Here is a 22045-nt window from a genome sequence, read left to right on the forward strand (position 1 = left end):
TTATATGAAAAGTTCTTTAATTTGTATTAATCATCACAATTGGAGTATCTTTGAAATTTTCTATAATAAAAGTTAATAGGTTTAATAGTGTCACTAGCTAGTATATTGTTATTGCTTATTGCTACTGACTGACTGTCATCATCATCCATCAACGTTATTATTGTTTTGATATCTATTTCTTATGCATAAAGTTACAATAGGCTATATGATTCAACAATAGCCACTAAGCAAAGCAACTTGAAGAAATTAACAATTCATTATCAGAACCAAAAATGATTGATTTGGGTTGCTAAGTCGTACAAGGGATAGCTTAAACAAATATTTCTTAAGGAATTTTAAAAGATAAGTATATCATAACAGTGCGTAAATAACCACATCAAAAGTTAATTAACAAACCAAGTATAATAACAACATTTTCGTATCAATTCTTTTAAAGGAGCTGGAGCACCTTCTCACGGGTCCCATCCATCGATATATATTCTCTCTTCCGTTTAATAAAATACTAATGTGTACTAATTTGTATATATATTATTACAAAGTCGATATTTGAATAAGTGTTGTGTACGTTGCTAAAATATTTTTCTAGGATGATGACAAAGAAAGTCATAGAAAGTAACGTGTGAACCTAACGATAACAAAATACGTACAATATTTATAAAACTAGTATACAAAAAGGATAAAATCTCATTAAATAGATCTTCTTCATTTGTCAAACGTAGTATGGATTGGTCATTAAGATATATAATATATGCGGTGTCTCTAAAAACAATATGAAGCTTTCACATTATCTTATAAATTATTTTGTAAGATCGAAACTAATCCTACCTTCGCAATGATTGCCTTTTTGATAAATTGGTATTTACTAGTTGTAGCTTGTATATAAATTTACATGATATCTATACAGTTATCCTTATTTAGTTTCAATCGTGCATCACAAAAAATGGTATGATCGGTCATGGATAAAACCGAATGAAAAATTACATAAATATAAATTTTCAAATTTGTAAAAAAAATTAAAATCTTTACTAATATCTTTACTAATATTGCCTATAGCCCCAGAATCTCAGGTGACATTGGTTCATTATAATGATATATTTGATATCTTCAGTTATTGTAGTCCTATGTAAAATTATAATATGATTTGTTTTCAAAAAAAAAATGTAATATTCATAATTACTTAAAATGTTTATATTCTGATTCAGTTACATGGTGTTCAAATAAAAGCAGATAGAATTTTCGTATTCGCATGAAATGATAAAAAATTACTGTCGCTTTATTTATATATATTTTTCGTAAAAATACTTGAATAGTTTCTCTTCTCGTTCCATTATTTCTCAGTACTACGTATCATCCCTCTCTCTCTCTCTTTCCTTTACTTTATTGCCGCTTTTAAACCTGCGATTTGCTCATAGACCAAAAACATATACCTAATGATGTCTTCGGAGCATCACACACCAACGAAAGATCCACCGGATCATCCATCTTCTTCCTCCAACCATCTCAAGCAACCGCTTCCTTCTCAACCGCAACCGCTCAGCCGCTACGAATCGCAAAAACGCCGCGATTGGAACACGTTCATCCAATACCTAAAATCGCAGAATCCACCGTTGATGATGTCTCAGTTTGATTACACGCACGTGCTAAGTTTCCTAAGGTACTTAGATCAGTTCGGTAAAACCAAAGTACATCACCAAGCTTGTGTCTTCTTCGGACAACCCGATCCACCAGGACCGTGCACGTGTCCTCTCAAACAAGCTTGGGGAAGCTTAGATGCTTTGATCGGACGGTTGAGAGCTGCTTACGAGGAACACGGTGGCGGGTCACCTGATACAAACCCGTTTGCAAACGGGTCAATCCGGGTTCACTTGAGGGAAGTGAGAGAATCTCAAGCCAAGGCTCGTGGGATTCCTTACAGGAAGAAGAAGAGGAGGAGGAAGACCATAAACGACGTCGTAGTGGTCAAGAAAGATGTTGCAAACTCTTCATCGACTCATAATCAGTCGTCCACTTGATCATTTATCATATAAAAAATATTTCCACTATAGGTAATCAATATATAAATTCTCTTTCTTATCTAATTTAAAATTTCATAGGCTATTTGAGTTGGAATTATTCCCTCTGAATAATTAGACCACAAAACTCAAAATGTATCTGTTTATATATAATTGTGATGGACACCATCAATTTTTCCTGATTATCTCTGTCGTTAACCCTAATTATCTTGAGTTCTTGGAATAGCCCATATACGTACATATACCTGATTATCAAGTGTCGTTAACTCAAAATATAATTTTGGTTTGTCATTAGCTATTAGACTGTGTCCTAATAGTAAATGTATTTTAAGGACAACATTTTTTTAGACGTTGCATGCATGATGTATTCTCTGGTACATATATATGTAGGTCTGCAGGTAAATGATATTTCTTACATGTACGCATATATATTTGTTGTCAAAGGCAAGTTATACCTATATAGATGAAGGTATATGTACGTATGTAGCTATGTAGCTATGAATTGGCTATAGACCATATTATTTAATAATCGTGGCTTGGAGTCTGTTAAGAACACTAGCTCGGTAAGATGATCATTAGGATAAGCCGATTTTTATATAATTCCAATTGCCCTGCTTCTTTACATTTTATTCATGAGTTCCGAACAAACGTTTTGTAATGGGACGTTCTAATATACATCATACGTAATTACTATCAACTCGGCTTTACTTGCGCGCCCCATTGGATGGTTGATTCTAAATAAGATTTCATTTATTGACTCAAATGGGCAATAACCTTAACTCAAATAAAATCTATACGGTTTAAGACTGTCCTGCTAGAGTTCCGAAGGACTGTCCACTCTAACGAAAGACACACATACAAGCCGATTATCATAACTCTGGATCCGACTTCGATGATCACCGTCTGGTTCCGGTTAATTGAAGTGGAGAGCAAAGTCTCCACTTTCTCCTCACCCTTTGATCCATTGCAACACTTATGACCAGAAACAAGCTAAAAACACAAGAACACACAACAACCTAACCTAACACACGAGAAACAAAAACTAGACAAACTACAAGGACTGCCTAGACTAAAACATGGGATTGAATGGAGACAGCATCACAGACAAGGTGGAACGATACATGTAAATAAAGCAGTTTGAATCACAGCCACAAGAACAGTCAAATGACAAGGACTTTTGCGCTGGGAAGTTGAATCTAAAATATGTTGTCTTCAAGATCAATCGACCCGCGAGACAAGCGGAGAGACAAAGAACCCACCACGCTCAGCCTCTGAAAAATAAAGGGATGTCCGCCTCAAAACCCATCCGAAAACTCACGGAGACATGAAAACTTCAAGATAAATGCAAGCACTAGACATTCAAAGCTGAGACTTCGCAAAAAAACAACCCTAGAACAAACCGCGAAGCCGTGACGGAGAGAGACAAAGAGATGCGACCCCCATACGACGACCGTATCACCAAACAACCCTATATTACTGGATCTTATATTTATAAATTATAACTGACGTTTTAGAAATAAGTATTGTCATGCAATCGTGATATACTTCAAACTAAAATAAGTTTGTGAAAATTATATGCGTAATGAGTTGAATAATTTACAATTGATTGTTCATGAATAGGTTACAAAAATAACACAAAGTATACTTTTTTTTATTAAATATCAAATTTATTGATCAAAGGTGGAAAAGAATTTACAAGAGATGATATGTTGTTCTAATCTGTAAAGAATAAAAGAATGATATATTCTAAAATGTGTAGACCGTAAACCATCTCACTAGTAGTCCGCTCAGCTTGTGGTTGCCTATATACTTCAATGAAGAAATGCGATTCTTGACCAGCTTCCCAATAGCCTTATTAGTCGTGTCCACTGGTGCCCACACTCATCCATGCCTTCTGGATTTCCTCTCCTTCCACAGCACATAGATGGCTGTCTGAAACACTAAGCGGAGGAGTATAGCATCAAGTCTGTTCCTGTTCGGACGTAATAGGGAGGTGACTGTGTCTTCCTAGTCTGGTGTTATCGCTGCACCAAGTAACTTCTCTGCAACATTCATCCATACTGTGAAGGTATATGGGCATGCGAAGAACAAATGATCCCTGCTTTCATCTTTCTCTCAGCAGTAGACACAACATTGCTCCATTACCCAGTCTCTCATTCTAATACCGGTTGATAATCTGTCTTTGAATGCTAACCAAACCATGAAGAATTGTCTGGGAATGGCCTGAGGGAACCACACAATACAATTCCATGGAGGCTTTGTCTTTTTAACTCGCAGGTAGTTCCAAGTCTTGGAAGCTGAGAAGTAAGGTTTAAAATCATCCTGATCATGTCTCCATAGAGCTATATCTGGTCCTGCAGTAGCTACCGGCCGTGGAGTCTTAACTAGCATATCACACAAATTAGTGTATCGTCTCTGTTCACATCTTCGAATATTCCAGCTGTCGCCGCGGGTTGCTTCAACAAGAGTTGCGGACCTGCTCACTCCAAGGTAGCTTATGCTTAGATCACCTGTGATATCAAGCAATCTGCCCATTCCCAACCAGTTGTCGAACCAAAAATGCACTGTTTCCCCATTTCTTACCTCGAACCGAATGCATTCATATGCAATGGGTCGGAGTTTGAGCAGTTTCCTCCATACCCACAATCCCTTTTTGTCGCTGGCGTCCCAGTAAGAGCTATTCTTGAGTAGATACTCTCGAGTCCAAGCAACCCAAAAAGAACCAGTTAGAAAGAATAGTTTCCAGATAAGACTCAGTGCAAATACTCGCGAAGTGTCTCTAAGGCGTCTGATGCCTAGTCCACCTTCTTCCTTGGGGCAACAGAGATCTTTCCACGCTACTTTGGCTTTATAAGTAATGGTTGGCCATATTATTAAAACATAATAACAGTACATAAATATAACAGTGTAATTGAGAATTAAAACTAAACTACATAAATATAACAGTATAATCGTAAAGTATACTTTTTACTAAAACATAAGTATATCTATATTATTAAAACTAAACTACTTTTTGGTACTGTTTGGAAACATGCATAATAATATAATTGAGAATTGTTTGGAAACATATAGCAGTATAAAAAAAAGTATAGTGTATTTTTAGTAATTTCATTAATATAATTAATTGTTTTCATATTTTACTCAGTTTAAAAATTTCATTAATTATATTACATTAATAATATATCACATCATTAATTATATTACCACAAAAATAATAGTGAAGATTTTATTTATTAGTTAATCAACATTAATTTTGTGCAAATTATAAAATCAAATATGTAAAATAATTGGGTTTTGTATTTGGTTAAACGTTCGGTTTAGTTTGTTTTTCTAAAAAAAAAAATTTAGGTTTCAATCGGTGGAAAATTACGTGGCCAAAGTGATAATTCAAAGAGATATTTTGTGTATAAAATAATAACTTAAATCAAAATAATAAAATGTTTTACATTTATGTCACTTAATTTTTCACTCCATATAATTATTTTACTAAATAAAAAAAAAATTTTATTTCACTTAGTTTAGCCAAAAACATAGAAAGAATCCTTTTTATTATTTTATAAAATCAGTTAGGCATGAACATTGGCTATCCATTTAGGTACGGATTGTTCTTTTCGGATATCTTTTTTTTTAATTAGGTCCACTTGAATATTATAAATTTATGTGTGGATTTTGTGTTAGGTCTTTCTGGATCTCGATGAGTTCGGTTCTGATGTTAGAAATGTCTAAATAGAAAATATATCTGAAACGGTTCAGATATTTGTACCAAAAATAACCATATTATCCGATTCGGTCCAGGTCTTTTGAATATAATTAATTATATTACGATTCATCTACAATATATAATATTAATTAAAAAAAAGATATCAATGTATATAAAAATATATAAATGATCAGTATCCCGGGATGCACGGACCAAGTTGTATATGTAAAGCTAAAGTGATCTCTGGGCTTGTGGGCTGAACATATATATAATGTAAAATTAGGGGTGGGCAAAAAACCCAAACCGAACCGATCCAAACCAAACCAACCGAAGTTAAACTGATCCAAACCAAACCGTGCTCTTTACATAACCCAATTGGTTCATGTTTTACTCAACCCGAATGGTTTGGTTTGGTTTGGGTTCAAACCGAACCAAATCAATAATCTAATATATTTTTATCTATAAATAAATATATATATATATATATATGTTAACATATTGTAAATTTTAGTTAAAGTTTTGTTTTCCATTTTTTCTTAACTTCCATATATTTTTAAAAAAATCCAAATATGATTCAAGTAATCCTAATACCTAAAGATTGTACTGAAAACAAAACCTAAAAACTATAAGCATCTAAATCGTAGTCATGTCGTTTCGTTCATCTTCTCCAATTTTCATTCTCTAAATTATGTAACAAAGTTATTATGGGATCAATAAAAACAAAAAGGTAGATGCAAATAGTCTTTTAGTTAATAGGTTTTGGAATGTTTAAAGTCTTTGTTAGGCTAATTAGATTACAAATAGTCTGCTATTTGCTTATTATGTATTTCTTCCTTTGACGTGGTTAAAAGTTTTGTCATCGAGCTTTAAATTGTTTTTTGTTTCATAGATTTTTTAAAAAAACCAAACTAAATCTAAACCAAACCAAACTAAACCGAACCAAACTAAACCCAAACCGAACCCAAACCAAAACTACTTTGGTTTTAATTGGGTTGAGTTTTATAAAACCCAAATTAACCAAACCAAACCGAACCCAATCCCCGAAACTAAACCGATATGTCCACACAGTAAAATATTATAATAAAATGTGGGCTTAGACGGAGCTCACTGGGCCTTCTTTTTAGTTAGTATAGTTTTTTTTTTTTCTGAAACAAAGTATAGTTCTATTTTGGGAGAATTTGTGAAATAGCAAAAAAAAGAAGCTAAAATTAGATTTATAGAGTGAGAGTAGAGAGATAGGAAGAGGATGGAAGAGAGAGAAAGGGATTTTGGTTAGTTAGCTAATTTGAGTTTTTTGTGTAGCTATAGGTGCAATTTCCCTTCTATTTTTCTTTTGCAGGAAAAAAAAAATCTTTTGCAGGATAAAAACTAATTCTCGTATTTGTTTTTGCTATTCTTGTGATAAAAGTAAAGGTGTCGCTTGTCAGTAACTACGAAATGAAATGTTTTGCTAAATTACAATTGTATGCTTTTCGGTATAAATTGCCACTATATTTAGCTCTCACTGCAGCAAACTTCCAAGATAGACCGACTACATTTTCATGATTGATACATTTCCTAAACATATATAGCAATATAGTATAGCGTGAAAATCTGTAAGGTAAGTAAAGCATATGCTTCGAGCCACAAGATATATATCAAATTTCAGGCTCACATTTGGATGACAGATTCAGCCATGTTCAATGATTTCAAGCACTTTTGTACTATTTGTGTTACTATTTATCGTTAGTATCCATATAAAAGGTCACATATTTGTGTTTTAGGCCACTTCAACCTATGGGGCGGCATTGCGTGTGATCATTATTTTGCTCCCTATGTCAATATATGAAATATTTGAGTGATACATGGAATTCTATCAATTTCTTTTTGTGGTTTGGTAGGATGATTCTTTTTATAGTTTCTGGTAACCCCATTTAACAAAAAAAACAAGGACATATAATAAAGTTATAGCTGTTTTGTAAACGATTGTAAAACAATATTTCATGCATTTGCGTCTAAAAATCGTCAATAGTCAGCCCTAGGAAACTTCGTAGATTTACCGACATGATTTAGTATATTATACATCGCAGTGTTCTATAGTTTATAGATAGATAATATATATACGTGTGCAAGTTCTAAACCCTTGTTTTTGAGAAAAGTTCCGAATCTTTAACCAATAATAGTAGAAAAAAAGGAGAAGGAAAACGTCAAAGTTTCACTAACTTCTGTATCAGACCAACCCACAGGATTCTGGTATCCTACATACAGCCCACCGTTTCATACACTTGCATATAACATACTTCAAAAGCACGCAAGAGTATGTTTAATGGGAGTTCTTATGGTGATAAGAACCCGTCTCTTCTTATTTAAAAACCGGTTCTTAGTTTTTTTACTTAAAAGTTAAGAGACGGGTTCTTATATTCCGTTAAGAATCTCACTCCAAGAACCCTCCATTAAACATGCTCTAAGTTTATAGTGCATGGAGAAAATTAACGTGAAACAATCTCTCTTTTGGTGTGGTGAATGAAAGTCGGTTCGTTTAAATATCGACATCACTATAGATTCATCGATTTTGTCAATTACTGTCACATCCCGGTTCTCCCAAACCGGAATGGTTTTTTTTCTTGATTATTAATTTGATTTAGACCAAAGCCCATTAGCTTTTATCCTTCTTTTCTGGCCCGTGTAGTAAACCCTAGGAGTTCCTCTTCTTTTCCTATAAAAAGGAGCCTCCTCCTTCTCTTCTCTCCCATTAGAAATCAGAGCGAAGCCTTGCAGAGTTCCAGAGAGATCTGAAAACCCTAGCCGTCAAGGTTTCTCTTTTCTTCTCTCTCGCCTGCGTCTCTCTCTCTCTCCTTGGTGTTCGCCGTTTGCTGAAGGCTGGAGCCAAGCCGTTGGAGATCCCCGATGAACCGATCCAATTCTATGTCCAGATCTCTCCTTGTCTTCTTTCTAAATCTGGTCACTGGTGAGGTAAGAAACCCTAGTTCTCGTTTCCTCCATCTCTTTGTTCTCTTTTATCTTGGATCTCTCATCCCGGATTCTTTGGTGGTAGCACCAATTCTTTTTGTTGTAGATCTGGTTCGTGGAAAGCCATAAGCTTCAGATCTGGTTCTACTCTCTTTTCCATTCTCAGATCTAAGGCCAAGGTGAGGGCTTGTTGCAATCTCTATCTCCTTCTATCATTATCTCATCATGGTAGAAGTGTCTAGGTTGATCATTCATCCCTACTTGTTACTTTCTATAGATCTATTAATATAAATAAATATTCATATGATATATATAAATATCTTGATGCTTGATGTGTGAAAAACATAGATCTATTGCTAAGGTTGTTAAAATATGGTTGAATGATGTTTGAGGATTGAATGTGATGATTGTATTGATTGGGGTTATTATTATAAGAGGATGATATCTTTATAATTGGGAGATGTAAATGAGTAAGAGAAAGGCTTTAAGGCCTATGTGTGCCGGTGTAACGTGGTGGAATGACATATATGTATGTCTCGGGAGTTACATCGTTTCTTGTTGGGTTATGTGGCAATCATTTGAGTTGGCATGATTCATCGCCGAAGCGGGCATGTGGCGTGCCTGTAAATGAAGTAAAGTAGAAGCGTGATGTTGTGGAGACAACGTGGAACGTATGAACATGGTGGCGGATCAAGCGAGAACCAATGTCGGTAACTTGATTGCGTGAAAGCGTGAGACAGCGTGATGTCGTGGAGACAACGCAACATGAAAGTTCTCGCGCGACAACATGAGGAACGCAGGTACCGATTTAGGTGGCGTGGTCTCATTGTTGGCACCGCCGGGGTTTATCCTCGTTTCTTGTTGATTCCTTTCGATTTACTGAATGTTAAAGTTAGATGCTTATGCTATGTTGTGTGATGATTGTTGGTGATTGATTTCGGGGCTCTTGGAGCTTCCCTCACTGAGTTTTTGTCGAAATGCTCACCCCTCCTTCTTCTCTTTTCATTTTAGGTTCGGCTCATATTGGTGGGTTTTTGTCAAAGACGTCCTGGAATCCTAAAGACACATTGTTTCGGCCTTGTGGCTGGAGACAAGTGTCATGATATCGCCGACCATTTCAGCTATCCTGGGTCGGGGTGTCACAATTACACTCTTTTAAAAATTGGTTTACTAATGCTATACTTTCTTCGTAATTTTGGATGTCATGATGAAAATTGGCATCTGATCTGTTAAGGAATATAGGTCATAATCTCTTAGGTAATGAATGGCGACGTCTTCAAGTGCGGTTTTCTAGTGCGGAATTTGAAAACGGCTTTAATTTACCAATCACACATTTATTAACTAATTTGCGGTTTTCTAAACAGAGTAATAACTCCCAAAACCGCCTTTTGTTGGCCAGCACCTATTACCATGTGTTTTTCACTATTCCGCACCAAATGATAATTTGATCTTTTTTTTATTTTTTTTCTTGATCTGTCCAACATTAAATTTTTGTTTTAGTGCAATAATAAATTAAATAGTGCAGTTACAGGTTGCCAAAAAATAGTGCAGTTACAGTATTTATTACAAGAAAAAAAAAATGGGCCAAAAAACTTTTTAAAAATGATAAACGACGAAATGTTTAAGTATCATGAATGTGATATATAATGTAATCAACATAATACAAATAAAAATATGAAATTTTACTCTTTTTGAATATTTTCTTTAAGAGCAAAAATTATATATTAAAGTTATTGTATTTATCTGATATTTGTTTTAGTTAGCAAAAAAATAAAAAAATAAAAAATAATGCAAGGCTTCTAAGTGTGTTTTTTTGTAGTCGATGTACATGTAACTGTATTATACTATATTTACAGATTAATAATTAGTATGTTCGCTAAAAGGCCCTAGTATGTTTACATTCGTACTAAATGTTTTATATGAGTTGTAATAAAGCTAATAATCTTTCTTGTTTTTGATAAATTAAATGAGGCAAACATGTAGTATTTTTACCTTGCACATCTTAACTCATAAATAAACTATACAATAAAGTTGTTTTGTATTTATTATATCTTTATTGTAGCATTCAAAAAATATTTTTACATTTCTTAAAATTAATATCCAAATATTTAAATCAAACAAATACTAAACAGTTTTTATAAAAAATATTATTATTACATTATCACTAAGCAAAAAAACTATTTTTTAATTGTATTATTATATTTTTTTTAATAGAAACTTGTATTATTATTATATATCTTTTACACTATTTTTATATCAAAACAACATTATTTTTCCAACAAAACCGCAGTATTTTTTCAACAAAACCGCACTACCTTTTTTAATAAAACTGCATTTATCTCGCAAACCGCACGAACCGCTATTGGACCGCACCGCACTTCAATTCCGTCCCGCTTATATTACCAAATCCGTCGTTACCATTCGGATCTTTAATCCAATTATCTACTTCAGGAATCAGGATGTACATATTGCATACAATAAAACATTTTCATCATGTCATGGATAACATCAACAGATTAATAAAATCATGCCATGTATTGCATGCATAATTGGTTTACCTAAAAATATGTATTATCTGTCAGTTGGCAGTGCCAACTTGGCACTATGTCGGCATGCCGCATGCCCAATTTTTTATAGAAGTTTTTAGACCTTTTATTGTTGCTAGATAAGTTTTACAGACCCTTTTTTTTCAAAGAAAAGAGTTAATAAGGAAAAAACTTACGTCGAAAGTTGAACTCAGATTTTGTTTTGCTCCAAGCAGTTAACTGGATTCATCGAATGAAATTATGGATACTACTATATATTCGCCAAACGTGATATTGTAACTTTGCTATATATATGGTATATTAAACTATTAAATTACGTACAAATCATTTAGTTAGTGTTAACGATCTATTTATGTCAAAAATCTAGTTTGGTATAAAAAGTTTTCTTATTCAATGTCGTAGTAGGCGTTTGCCTCTTATACGCATAGTTGACCTAATACAATCTTTAGTTATTTGTCTATACATCCTTATACAAGAAGTAATTACATAAAAGATCATAACTCTCTCAATACCCTTCCTCAAGTTTGGAGTGTGGAGATCACAAATACCCAACTTGGAGAGAAAAGATTCAAACTCCTTGCGTCCTAGAGCCTTAGTAAGAATATCCGCAAGTTGAGTAGTTGTCAAAACATGTTTTGGAATGATCACCCCTCGCAGAATCTCGTCTCGTATGAAATGACACTCCTTTTCAATATGCTTTGTTTGCTCGTGAAAAACCGGGTTCTTGCTCAGATATATCGCAGACATACTGTCACAGTGAAGAGTTACACCAGCAGAACAGTCGACTCCAAGTGTCTCTAATAGAGCACGCAGCCATATAATTTCACTCACCGTGTCTGCCATGGCGCGATATTCAGCTTCTGTTGATGAACGCGAGACACGATCCTGTTTACGTGTTTTCCAGGACACCGGAGAGCTACCAAGTTGAATGAACCAGGCAGTAAGAGACCAACGACTAGAAGAACATGCTGCCCAATCAGAATCACACCAAGCAGACAGACGAAGATCAGAATCCCAACGGAGCAAAATACCTTGTCCCGGATTACCTTTCAGATATCGTACAACTCTTAGTGCAACATCCCAATGCTCAGTAGTCGGTTTATGCATAAACCGGAATAAGCAGTGTATAGCATACAATAGGTCTGGGCGAGTCGTTCCAAGATATATCAGTCGACCAAAAAGACGCCGATACAATGATGGATTCGGTAAAAGCGCCTCTGTTGACTTGCCCAATTGATGATTCTGTTCGATAGGATGAGAAGCTGGTTTGGCACCAAGAAGACCAGAGTCGGAGATGATGTCGAGTACATACTTGCGTTGACATAGATAGATCCCAGTAGAGCTTCGAGCCACTTCAATGCCCAAAAAATATTTCAAGTGCCCAAGGTCCTTCATATGAAAACATGAGCTCAAATATTCTTTAAAAACTTGAATTGCTGCAGGAAAGCTCCCAGTGATGAGTAGATCATCCACATAGACGAGAACATGAAGTCTGACCTCACCTTGTACGAAGGTAAATAAGGAGTAATCTGAGACATCCTGAATAAAACCATACTCCTTAAGAGACTCGGAGAGCTTAGCGAACCAACAACGAGGTGCATGTTTAAGTCCGTAGAGATACTTATGTAAGCGACAGACTTGCGTCGTATCAGGAGTTCGAAAGCCTGGTGGAAACTTGATGTAAACTTCTTCGTCCAAATCTCCATGTAAGAAGGCATTGTGGACGTCCATTTGATGGACTTCCCATCACGAGAGGCAGCGACTTGCAGGAAAGAGCGGACACTAACCATCTTACACACTGGTGCAAACGTTTCTTCGTAATCATCTCCTTCAGTCTGATTATTTCCCAGGACTACCAATCTCGCTTTATATCGTTCTATAGTTCCATCAGCGCGATATTTTATAGTGAAAACCCACTTGCAGCCTAATGCTTTCTTTCCAACCGGTAATGTCACCACCGTCCAAGTACCTCTGTCTTCCAAGGCATCAATCTCGTTCCCAACTGCCCCAGGCCATTTCTCATCGGTAAAGGCTTCAGCATAAGTCTTAGGGATCACACCAGATGTGATAGCTGCAAGGAAAGCCTGATGTTCTGGAGAAAAACGAGTACAATCAACATAATCATCAATAGGGTACCACAACGACTCCGTAAAATCGCTGTCTGATCCAGCATGGGTCGTATTGGTAACATAGCCATGTAGACGTGTAGAAGGAATTTTATTCCGACGGCCTCTCCCAAGTTCTGTTTCATCAAGAATATGAGGAGACGACGAATCAGATAATATCTCTGCAACCACTATTGGAGCTTGCAGAGACACTGGAGAAGATGAACTTGAATCATCTTGCTCAGGTTGTGTAGTAGAGGATGATCTTGGCGTGGAAAGAAGATCATCAGTGTTGTTGGGTTCAGATAAAGGAACCAGTGTAGCCAGAGTTGTGGTAGACAAGACAGGGCCAGGCAACAACTCCGTCAAAGGAGACGGAACAGAGGCAGGACAATCAAACAGCGGAGGATCATCATCGATACTAGTATGTTGCTGTATCAAAGGAGATTGCAGAGAGGAGGACGTTTCAGTAACTGTTGTGGCAAATGGAAATTCATTTTCCCTGAAAACCACATCACGTGATGTAGATATCCTGCCAGTGTCAAGATCATATACAATCCAACCTTTCTGACCAAATGGATACCCAATGAACACATAAGGAGTTCCCCGAGGCGCGAATTTATCCCCTCCATGTCTCTGATTATGAACATAACATGAGCTACCAAACACTCGCAGATGATCAAGTGGAGGAGGTCGCGAATACAGTATCTCGTATGGTGATTTTCCTTTGAGAATAGCCGTTGGTGTGCGATTAATCAAGTAGCATGCGGCAAGCACACAATATCCCCAGAATTCGACAGGGAGATTTGCTTGAAACCGAAGTGCTCTAGAGACATTTAGAATATGTCAATGTTCCCGCTCAACCCGACCATTTTGATGTGGTGTGTCAACATATGACGTCTCGTGTACAATCCCTTTGTCCTTAAAGAAACCGCGTAATGCAACAAACTCAGTACCATTGTCGCTACAAAGAATCTTTACCTTGCGTCCAAATTGTCTTTCAACAAACGCAATAAAATTTTTGAGAGTTGTCATCGTCTTTGATTTATCCAGCAGTAAATAGATCCATAAAGCTCGCGAGAAATCATCAACAATAGTGAGAAAATAACGTGATCCACATAAAGCTTGTGTTCGATAAGGACCCCAAAGATCACAATGAATCAACTCAAAAACCTTTGTAGTTTTATTAATGCTTATAGGAAAAGAATCTCTGGATTGTTTAGCTCGAATACAAATATCGCAAGTCTTCGAATCAAAAGTGAAACTACTATTAGAATCTGGAAAACGCATCATCTCCATTGCGGTCGAGGGTGGATGCCCAAATCTACGATGCCACACTTCCATTGCTGGTAGGGTCTGAGTTTGTGTCATCGCTGCAACTGCCACTCCACAAAAGAAATACAATCCGTTTAGCTCCTTACCTGCTCCAATCAGGTTTTGAGTAATGCGGTCCTGAACAACACAAATTCTATCAGACATCTGGACGATACAACCATTATCTTTCGCTAACTGAGATACAGAGATGAGATGACAATCCAATCCCTCAACAAAGAACACGTTAATCAAACGTAGCTGAGAACCAAGGTAGACTTTTCCTTGTCGATTTGTAGTAGTAAAACGACCATCAGGAAGTTTGATACGCATTGGAGCCATATCACCAATATCCGTAAGAAAATCAAGAGTACCAGTCATATGATTCGAGGCTCCAGAATCTATAATCTAAGATCCAGAGAAATACATACCTGAGAGATGATCGTGATCACCAGAATTACGATCGTTAAGCATATGAACAAGAGTCCTCCATTGTTGATCATTCAATCCCGTGAAACCCACACGATCAGCATCAGTTATGGCAGTCATCGCTAATGAAATCAGAGCAGTCGCAAGCACCTGATTAGCTCGTGCTTGTTCAGGACGACATGTTGATGACGAATTTGGAGGAACAGAGTTCGTTGGAGCAGAGTGAAAAGAGCCAGAAGATGTTATGCGGTCAGGTTGTGTGGTTGAAGGTGGCTCACGGTATCGACTTCCCCACCAGATTGGGTATCCAATCTTGCGAAACCAGTTTTGAGCAAGATGTCCAGTTCTTCCACACAAAGTACATAGCGCCGAAGGATCTCTGAGTTCAGGTTGATGTCGTTGGCGGGAACCCGATGAAGCAGTTTGAACTGCAAAGCTCGCACCTTCAGGGCATTCTTCTATCATGCGACTTCCACGTTTTGATTCCTCATCTTGCACAACAACCTGATAGGCCTCATCAAGAGAAGGTAATGGATCACGCGAGAGTAGAGAGGATTTCACAGCACCAAACAGATTCTCGTCAAGTCCCATCAAAAACTGATGAAGTTTGTCTTCTTCGCGTTCCTTAGCTATTTCTTCTGCAGTTTTTGCCCTTTGAAAATCGGCCAAGCTTGTCCAAAGTTTTGTCAACTTGCCGTAGTAAGCTTCGACGGCCGAACCCTTCTGGTGACAGTTCGCAAGTTCAGTTTTAATTCTCTGTACTCGCTGACCGTTTCTCACAGAAAACCGCTTCTGAATATGCATCCAGAGATCATGCGCCACTTCATGATGCGATAACAAACTGCTCAGATCCGGAGCTATCGTGAGTTTAATCCACGAGACTACCATGGCATTATTCGCCCACCAATCATCAATATCGTCAGAGTCATCATCAGGCTTGGGAATACTACCATCAGCAAAACCAAACTCCTTCCTTGCGCGTAAAGCAAGTCGGATATTCAAAGACCATTCATCATAATTTGGTCCTCGAAGCTGTGATTGAGAGATGATAGATCCAGGGTTATCGCTTGACGACAAATCGTAGGGATCAATCCTTCGCCTACCTCCTGTTCGAGGCTTGGATGTGAGAGTAGAACCTTCCCTGGTTCCACTAGAATCTTCTCCAGTCATAGTCGTAGAACGAAGAGTACCTTGATAAAGAAATCAAAAATACTTAGATGAAAGGAATGAAGATATAGTAGGTCAAGAATCGAAAACCTATAATTTTAGGTTATAGCTCTGATACCATGTCAAAACTCTAGTTTGGTATAAAGGGTTTTCTTATTCAATGTCGTAGTAGGCGTTTGCCTCTTATACGCATAGTTGACCTAATACAATCTTTAGTTATTTGTCTATACATCCTTATATAAAAAGTAATTACATAAAAGGTCATAACTCTCTCAATAATTTATCATCATCATGTACATCATTTCTTTTGTTAGTATATAGTAAGAGGAATCCAAATCGAACTCCAAAGTTTCACATAACATGACGAAACGTAAAAAATCTATTTTAGTCGGTGTTTTACTTCATTTATATGTAGTTTCGTTCGATACACTTTAGTAGAAATTGACAAATCATACGAAAATTCTAAAGCTAGTCACAAAAATATATAAAAGACAAGTCAGAAAACCCCATTCCAAAGAAACATAAAATGGAAAGTTCTGAGCGAAAACGATGTCGTTCAACCGTAGTCGAAACCATCGAAGCACCACTATCACTAGTGTGGTCAATATTACGTCGTTTCGACAGACCCCAAGCTTACAAACGCTTCGTTAAGAGTTGCACCATTCGCTTTAACGGCGACGGTGACGGAGGAGAAGGCTCCGTTCGGGACGTGGCGTTAGTCTCCGGCGTTCCAGGTGATTTCAGCACGGAGAGACTCGACGAGCTAGACGACGAGTCTCACGTGATGGTAGTAAGTATCATTGGTGGTAACCATAGGCTTGTAAATTTCACATCGAAGACAATGGTGGTTGCGTCGCCTGATGATGAGTCGGACAAGACGGTGGTGGTGGAAAGTTACATAGTGGATGTGCCGGAAGGAAATAGCGAAGAAGATACAATATTGTTTGTTGATACCATTATTAGGTATAATCTCGTATCACTTGCTAAGCTTACGAAGAAGAAGATGGGACACTCTACTTCTGTTTAGTTAATTATAGTTATCTTTGGTTTTATAGTTAAAGATATATATAAAGTTATATAAATCGTTGGTTTAGTAGCCTTGTGTTAGTAAAGCATGTCTTTGGTTTCTTGCGTACGTTTCTTGTGCTATTAGAAATAGATAAAAACCTATGTAAGAAATATAAATAATGCTATTGAAGATTTGCTTCAATTAGTGATCTTTGAAATAACGGAAAGAAAGCTCGAGAAATCACGAATCCATTGTCTTTCTACTAATCCGTACGAGTCGTGGCTTTTAGATTTGATACCTGTGTTTGAAAAACAAGGTACGTTTCAAGATTGAACTAATTTTTGTTTGTTAACTCTGTGTTTTAATTGTATTATGAATTATTATGTTATAAACTCTACTTAGTGAGTAGTACCAGATCTTTTAGAACATCCTCATCTCTATTTCTTATTTCTCTTTCTTTTTTTTTAAATTCAAGAAGTTCTTGACTGAAACTCATAAACAACCAATCGATCGATAAATCTCTTTCATGCAGAGCTGTTGAAACTTGAACCTGACACCTCTATTGGTAAAGGCATAAACTTATACCGCAAGAAATTTAATTACATGAAGTTTTTCAAAATATTATATTAAAATATTAATAATATAACAAATAAATATTTCAAAAATTTTGAATATTTATGTAATAGTATTTCAAACTGAGTACCTCAATTTTTTTTGTTTTAAAATATTTATTAATTATAATATTAATATTTTGGGTTGCTTAATTATTATTATATTCATATTTATATTTAAATATATATTAAGAATATATGTAAACTATTTGCAATAAATATGTTCTATTTATATATAAACAATAGTATAAGTTTTTTTTTTTGTAACACGTTTAGTATTTCAAACTGAGTACCTCAAAAAAAAAAAAAATATATATATATATATAAACAATAGTATACGTTTATTTAGGTTTCTCTTGCTAGTTTCTGTAAAATGTGACAATTAACATTAAAAAATTGAAAATGGTAATAAAGGTTTAACATTGTTACCAAAAAAAACATTAAAAATTTGATATATATTTATAAGTTTGAGAAAACTAGACAAACGAGACTTCTCTATTTTCTGAAAGCAAAAATAAGAAGAAGAGGCTTGTTTTATTGCTTTTGCAAGTGTTCTCGTTGGGTCTAATGATATGGGCTACTGGGCCTTGTCACAGATTGAGTGTGTTGGTGGGGCATTATGACTGTGAGTGGTTTGCCACGTGAAAGATACTCCCTTCCCGCAAATTTAGGGATTTTTGGTCAACTAAACTAATTTCACTTTTCTCTTTCAGAAAGAATAAGAAAAACACAAGGAGACGTAAATTTTAAATATTTTGTTTCAAGTGTATAATGTGTATTTCTCAAGCTTCTCTGTTATTGATATGTTTATTTTATTAGTGTATTTCTCAAGTTCTCGATTGCCTTTTAAACGGTTTATCCTTCCTCTTTTTGTATACGTAAACTTAACTTATACTGTAATTTATTTATTTTACTGCTATTTCAGTCATGATTGATCTATATTAACAAGTAAATTTCGAGATCTGGTATCGCTTGATGTATGTATAAGAGCTCAAAACGAAGTTGTTAAAATAATGTTTTTTTTTTCCATTAAAACGACTCTACCTATAAAATAAGAACGTTGTGTTTCCATGTACACAATGTAAAGTCAAGTGTTAATTCGTTCGTTGCTTTTTTTTATGATAGTAGGTTTTCAACTTGTAGGCCCGTGCATTTTTTAAAAACCATGTCTAAGCCTTGTAATTTAAACTCTTTTTTTTTTAAATAACAAACTGTTTTGAACAAAGTCACCTCCCAAATTCCTATTAGATCATTCAAGATTTCAAATATGAGGCCAGGCCAACTCACAGTTAGCGTTAATTTGTTTGTGAGCAGTCACCAAAAAAATTGTTAAACATGAATTAATCGAACGTTTGAAGAATGAAGAGTGTTCAGCTCCAAACAGACATTTTTGAAAGAAACTTTGAAAAAAAAAGTCAATCAATGCATTCGGAGAAAAAGAAAGAAAATTAGTGCACCATCATGAAACATTGTGTGTGGCTCTCGGAAAAGGACAGAAAAACATGTGTTCCATTACCAATGAAGTTGGTCCACTTCACTTACTGCTTATTTGGCTCACATAAAAGTCTTTTCTCATTTTTACTTTATTTTATTTGTTTTATTGCTTTTGAAAGAGAATAGTTGAAACACAACCACTCCTCACGTTTTGCCTGGGGAATCATTTACACTAATGCCAATTTTATCTCTGATCTTCTTGTATTCTATGTCTAAACATATTCAATTTTTTTTGTGAAAGCACTTTAAGTTCCAACATCAAAACAAAAATAGTTGTTGATCTCATTATTAATTTTCAATCAAATATTGCGGTGTGCCGGTGATGGGATTGATTGATTGATTTAAGCTCAATTATATGAAAAGAAACCATAGTATCTTACATTAAATTCCCTCTGAGACCAACATATTGAGAAATTGAATTTAAGTGAGAAAATAAAATAAAATAAAATAGAAAAGTCTTTTTTATCAACAATCTTTTATCTAAATTCATCTGCTATTTCCCTAAACTCAAGCCTTCAATCTCGGCCCCAAACATTCGGCGATATATACAATAATTCTATTTCTATTTATTTTTCCTTTTTTCTTTTCTTTTTAATCGGCTACATTATTAAGAACAACTACAATCACAAACACAACAGAAGAAGAGATCCATCCAGTGGTTCCTGGTTCTTTTTTTTGGTAAAATGGTTCCTGGTTATTGCTTGAGCTAACTTGACGTCTTTTCATTTTCATGTTAGTTTCTATATTTTATGCTCTTCTCATTTTTAGTTCTTTAATTGTTTGATCTTTGCTTATACAAAAGAGAGATTAGGTTTCTTGAAAATCTTTTTATTTTTCAAGAATGGAGGGGAAGAAGCTGAATTTGTATGCTCCATTACCATCAATAAGACGAATGTCAAGTAAAAAAGAGCATTCAGGTGAATCAGAGAACAAGAAGACAGTCATTACAAGACCAGAGCCGAGCAAAGAACAAGAAACGCCTGCTTTTGTATTACCAGACCAGAGTTTCGATCATCTCACGGAACCAGCTTCAGTTCCTTTTGTTTGGGAACAGATCCCTGGAAAACCAAAAGATGACATGGCTACATTGATTCAAGAATCAGGCTTACTAGAAACCGATGACGAAGACGAAGACGAAGACGAAGAAGAAGATACTGTTTCTTCTACTGGAAGCTTCTCTGTTAACTGCAGCACAAGTGGAGTGAGCGACATCGAGATGAACGGTGAGAGATCTGAAGATGTCTCGTCTAGAGAAAGTCTCGATCTAATGATGTCGAGGTTCTTACCAGCTGCTAAAGCAATGGCTTTCACACATCAGAAGCACCAATCTCCTTCTTCTTACAACTCCTCAGAACAGAAGCAAACCGTACAGAACAGAGAAGCTCTTGGAGTTCGCCAAAGACGTCAATTAGTAGCTGAGCATGAACATTTCGCTATTGTTCAGAGTCTTTACGATGATTTAAACATCGAAGATGATGATGAAAGCGAAGACGATGATGATGATGATCACCGAATCCTCCCTGAAGTCACTATCAAGAAAGCTTGTGGATTCTTGCCAAGGCTATGTGCTAGGAACTCGTTCAAGTTTTCAAACCCGGTTCCTTTGGATACAAAACTAAACCGGAATTTGAAACATTCGGGGGAGCAAACCGGGATACCAAACTGGTCGACTAGGCGTCTTTCCGGTTTTATCTCTCCGTACCGAACCTCTTGTTCGGAAACCGGTTTTGTCGGAGCTCCGGTTAAACCAGAGAGCTTCAAGAGGCTAAACAGAGGAATAAGCAAGTCTCAAGAACTGTATCCACCGAGAACAAGAAGAGAGATTCTTCCTAACTACTCACATTCTGGAGAAATCAGAGTGTTTAGAAACTCGACCTCAACTCCTTCCAGGATCCAACGGACGACGACAATGCACGACTCGAGGTTCCTTGTGGAGGAAGTAAACAGAAGAAAAAGCAGCAGCATCAACAGGTCAGGGAGTCTTTTGAAAACGTCGCCGGAATACACGGCGGCGGCGATCTCTCCACCACCCTTACCGGAAACCCCGTCTCGGTCTTGGCTCCGACGAACACTCCTCCCGCCGGTGAGCCCTAAACCTTACGGCGTCGCTTTAGGTCAAGTTGGTACTAAGAAACTGGATCAGGAAATTCTTGAATCTACAAAATGGGAAACGATCGTTAAAACATCTTATGTTCACAACGATCACGTTCGTTATTCTCAGGTATTAAATACTCTTTGCACATTTATTTTTTCCTAACAGAAAATCAAATTTATTTAAAGAAATGTGTATTAGTGAACATCTAATTAATTTATCTTCTTTTTTATGAAATCCCAATGCAGGAGCTGGTTGTTCATCCCTCTCGCCAGCAAAATACATAAAAACAAGAGAAATTTCTTCTTTTATAAAATTAAATAAATATCTTTAGAATTTGCCTCTCTTTTTTTTTTTTGCAGGCAACACAAATTTACCTGAAAATTTTGTGTGTGAGAGTGCGTGTAATTGTGATTGTGGCATTTGTTTTCCGACCACATGTTTTGTAATTGAAGACCTAAATATTATTGATGTTTGATAAAACACGCATTATGTGGATAACCATTTCTGACATTCACACAATATAACCAAGCTGGTTCATAGCATCGATTCAAAAATTTGAGCTGCGGTTTGAGTTTCTTACCTCTACAATGAAAATATTTAGTCTATAAAACCAGGGT

The 22045-nt window shown here is 36.0% G+C and overlaps 3 protein-coding genes across 4 annotated transcripts; all 3 read left to right on the forward strand.

The window, feature by feature from the left end:
* The first annotated feature begins 1157 nt into the window (after positions 1-1157).
* On the forward strand, positions 1158-2194 carry LOC111211390 (protein LIGHT-DEPENDENT SHORT HYPOCOTYLS 9-like). The gene has a single exon (XM_022712449.2). The coding sequence runs from the start codon at positions 1431-1433 to the stop codon at positions 2010-2012; it is 582 nt and encodes a 193-aa protein (XP_022568170.1). The 5' UTR covers positions 1158-1430; the 3' UTR covers positions 2013-2194.
* Positions 2195-16600: 14406 nt separating this feature from the next.
* On the forward strand, positions 16601-17429 carry LOC106431778 (abscisic acid receptor PYL13-like). Its single transcript, XM_013872599.3, has one exon. It carries the CDS (start codon positions 16746-16748, stop codon positions 17244-17246), a length of 501 nt encoding a protein of 166 aa, XP_013728053.1. The 5' UTR covers positions 16601-16745; the 3' UTR covers positions 17247-17429.
* A 2334-nt stretch (positions 17430-19763) lies between these two features.
* On the forward strand, positions 19764-21926 carry BNAC01G11030D. Of its 2 annotated transcripts, XM_022712440.2 has the most exons (3): positions 19764-20065; positions 20174-21554; positions 21674-21926. In XM_022712440.2, exons 2-3 carry the CDS (start codon positions 20175-20177, stop codon positions 21710-21712), a joined length of 1419 nt encoding a protein of 472 aa, XP_022568161.1. In that variant the 5' UTR covers positions 19764-20065; position 20174; the 3' UTR covers positions 21713-21926. The 2 variants fall into 2 exon arrangements, with proteins under 2 accessions (XP_022568161.1, XP_013728044.1); XM_013872590.3 differs by having other exon boundaries at positions 19765-21554.
* Positions 21927-22045: the final 119 nt, after the last annotated feature.

This window comes from Brassica napus, chromosome C1, assembly GCF_020379485.1.
Source record: "Brassica napus cultivar Da-Ae chromosome C1, Da-Ae, whole genome shotgun sequence".
Lineage (NCBI taxonomy): Eukaryota > Viridiplantae > Streptophyta > Magnoliopsida > Brassicales > Brassicaceae > Brassica > Brassica napus.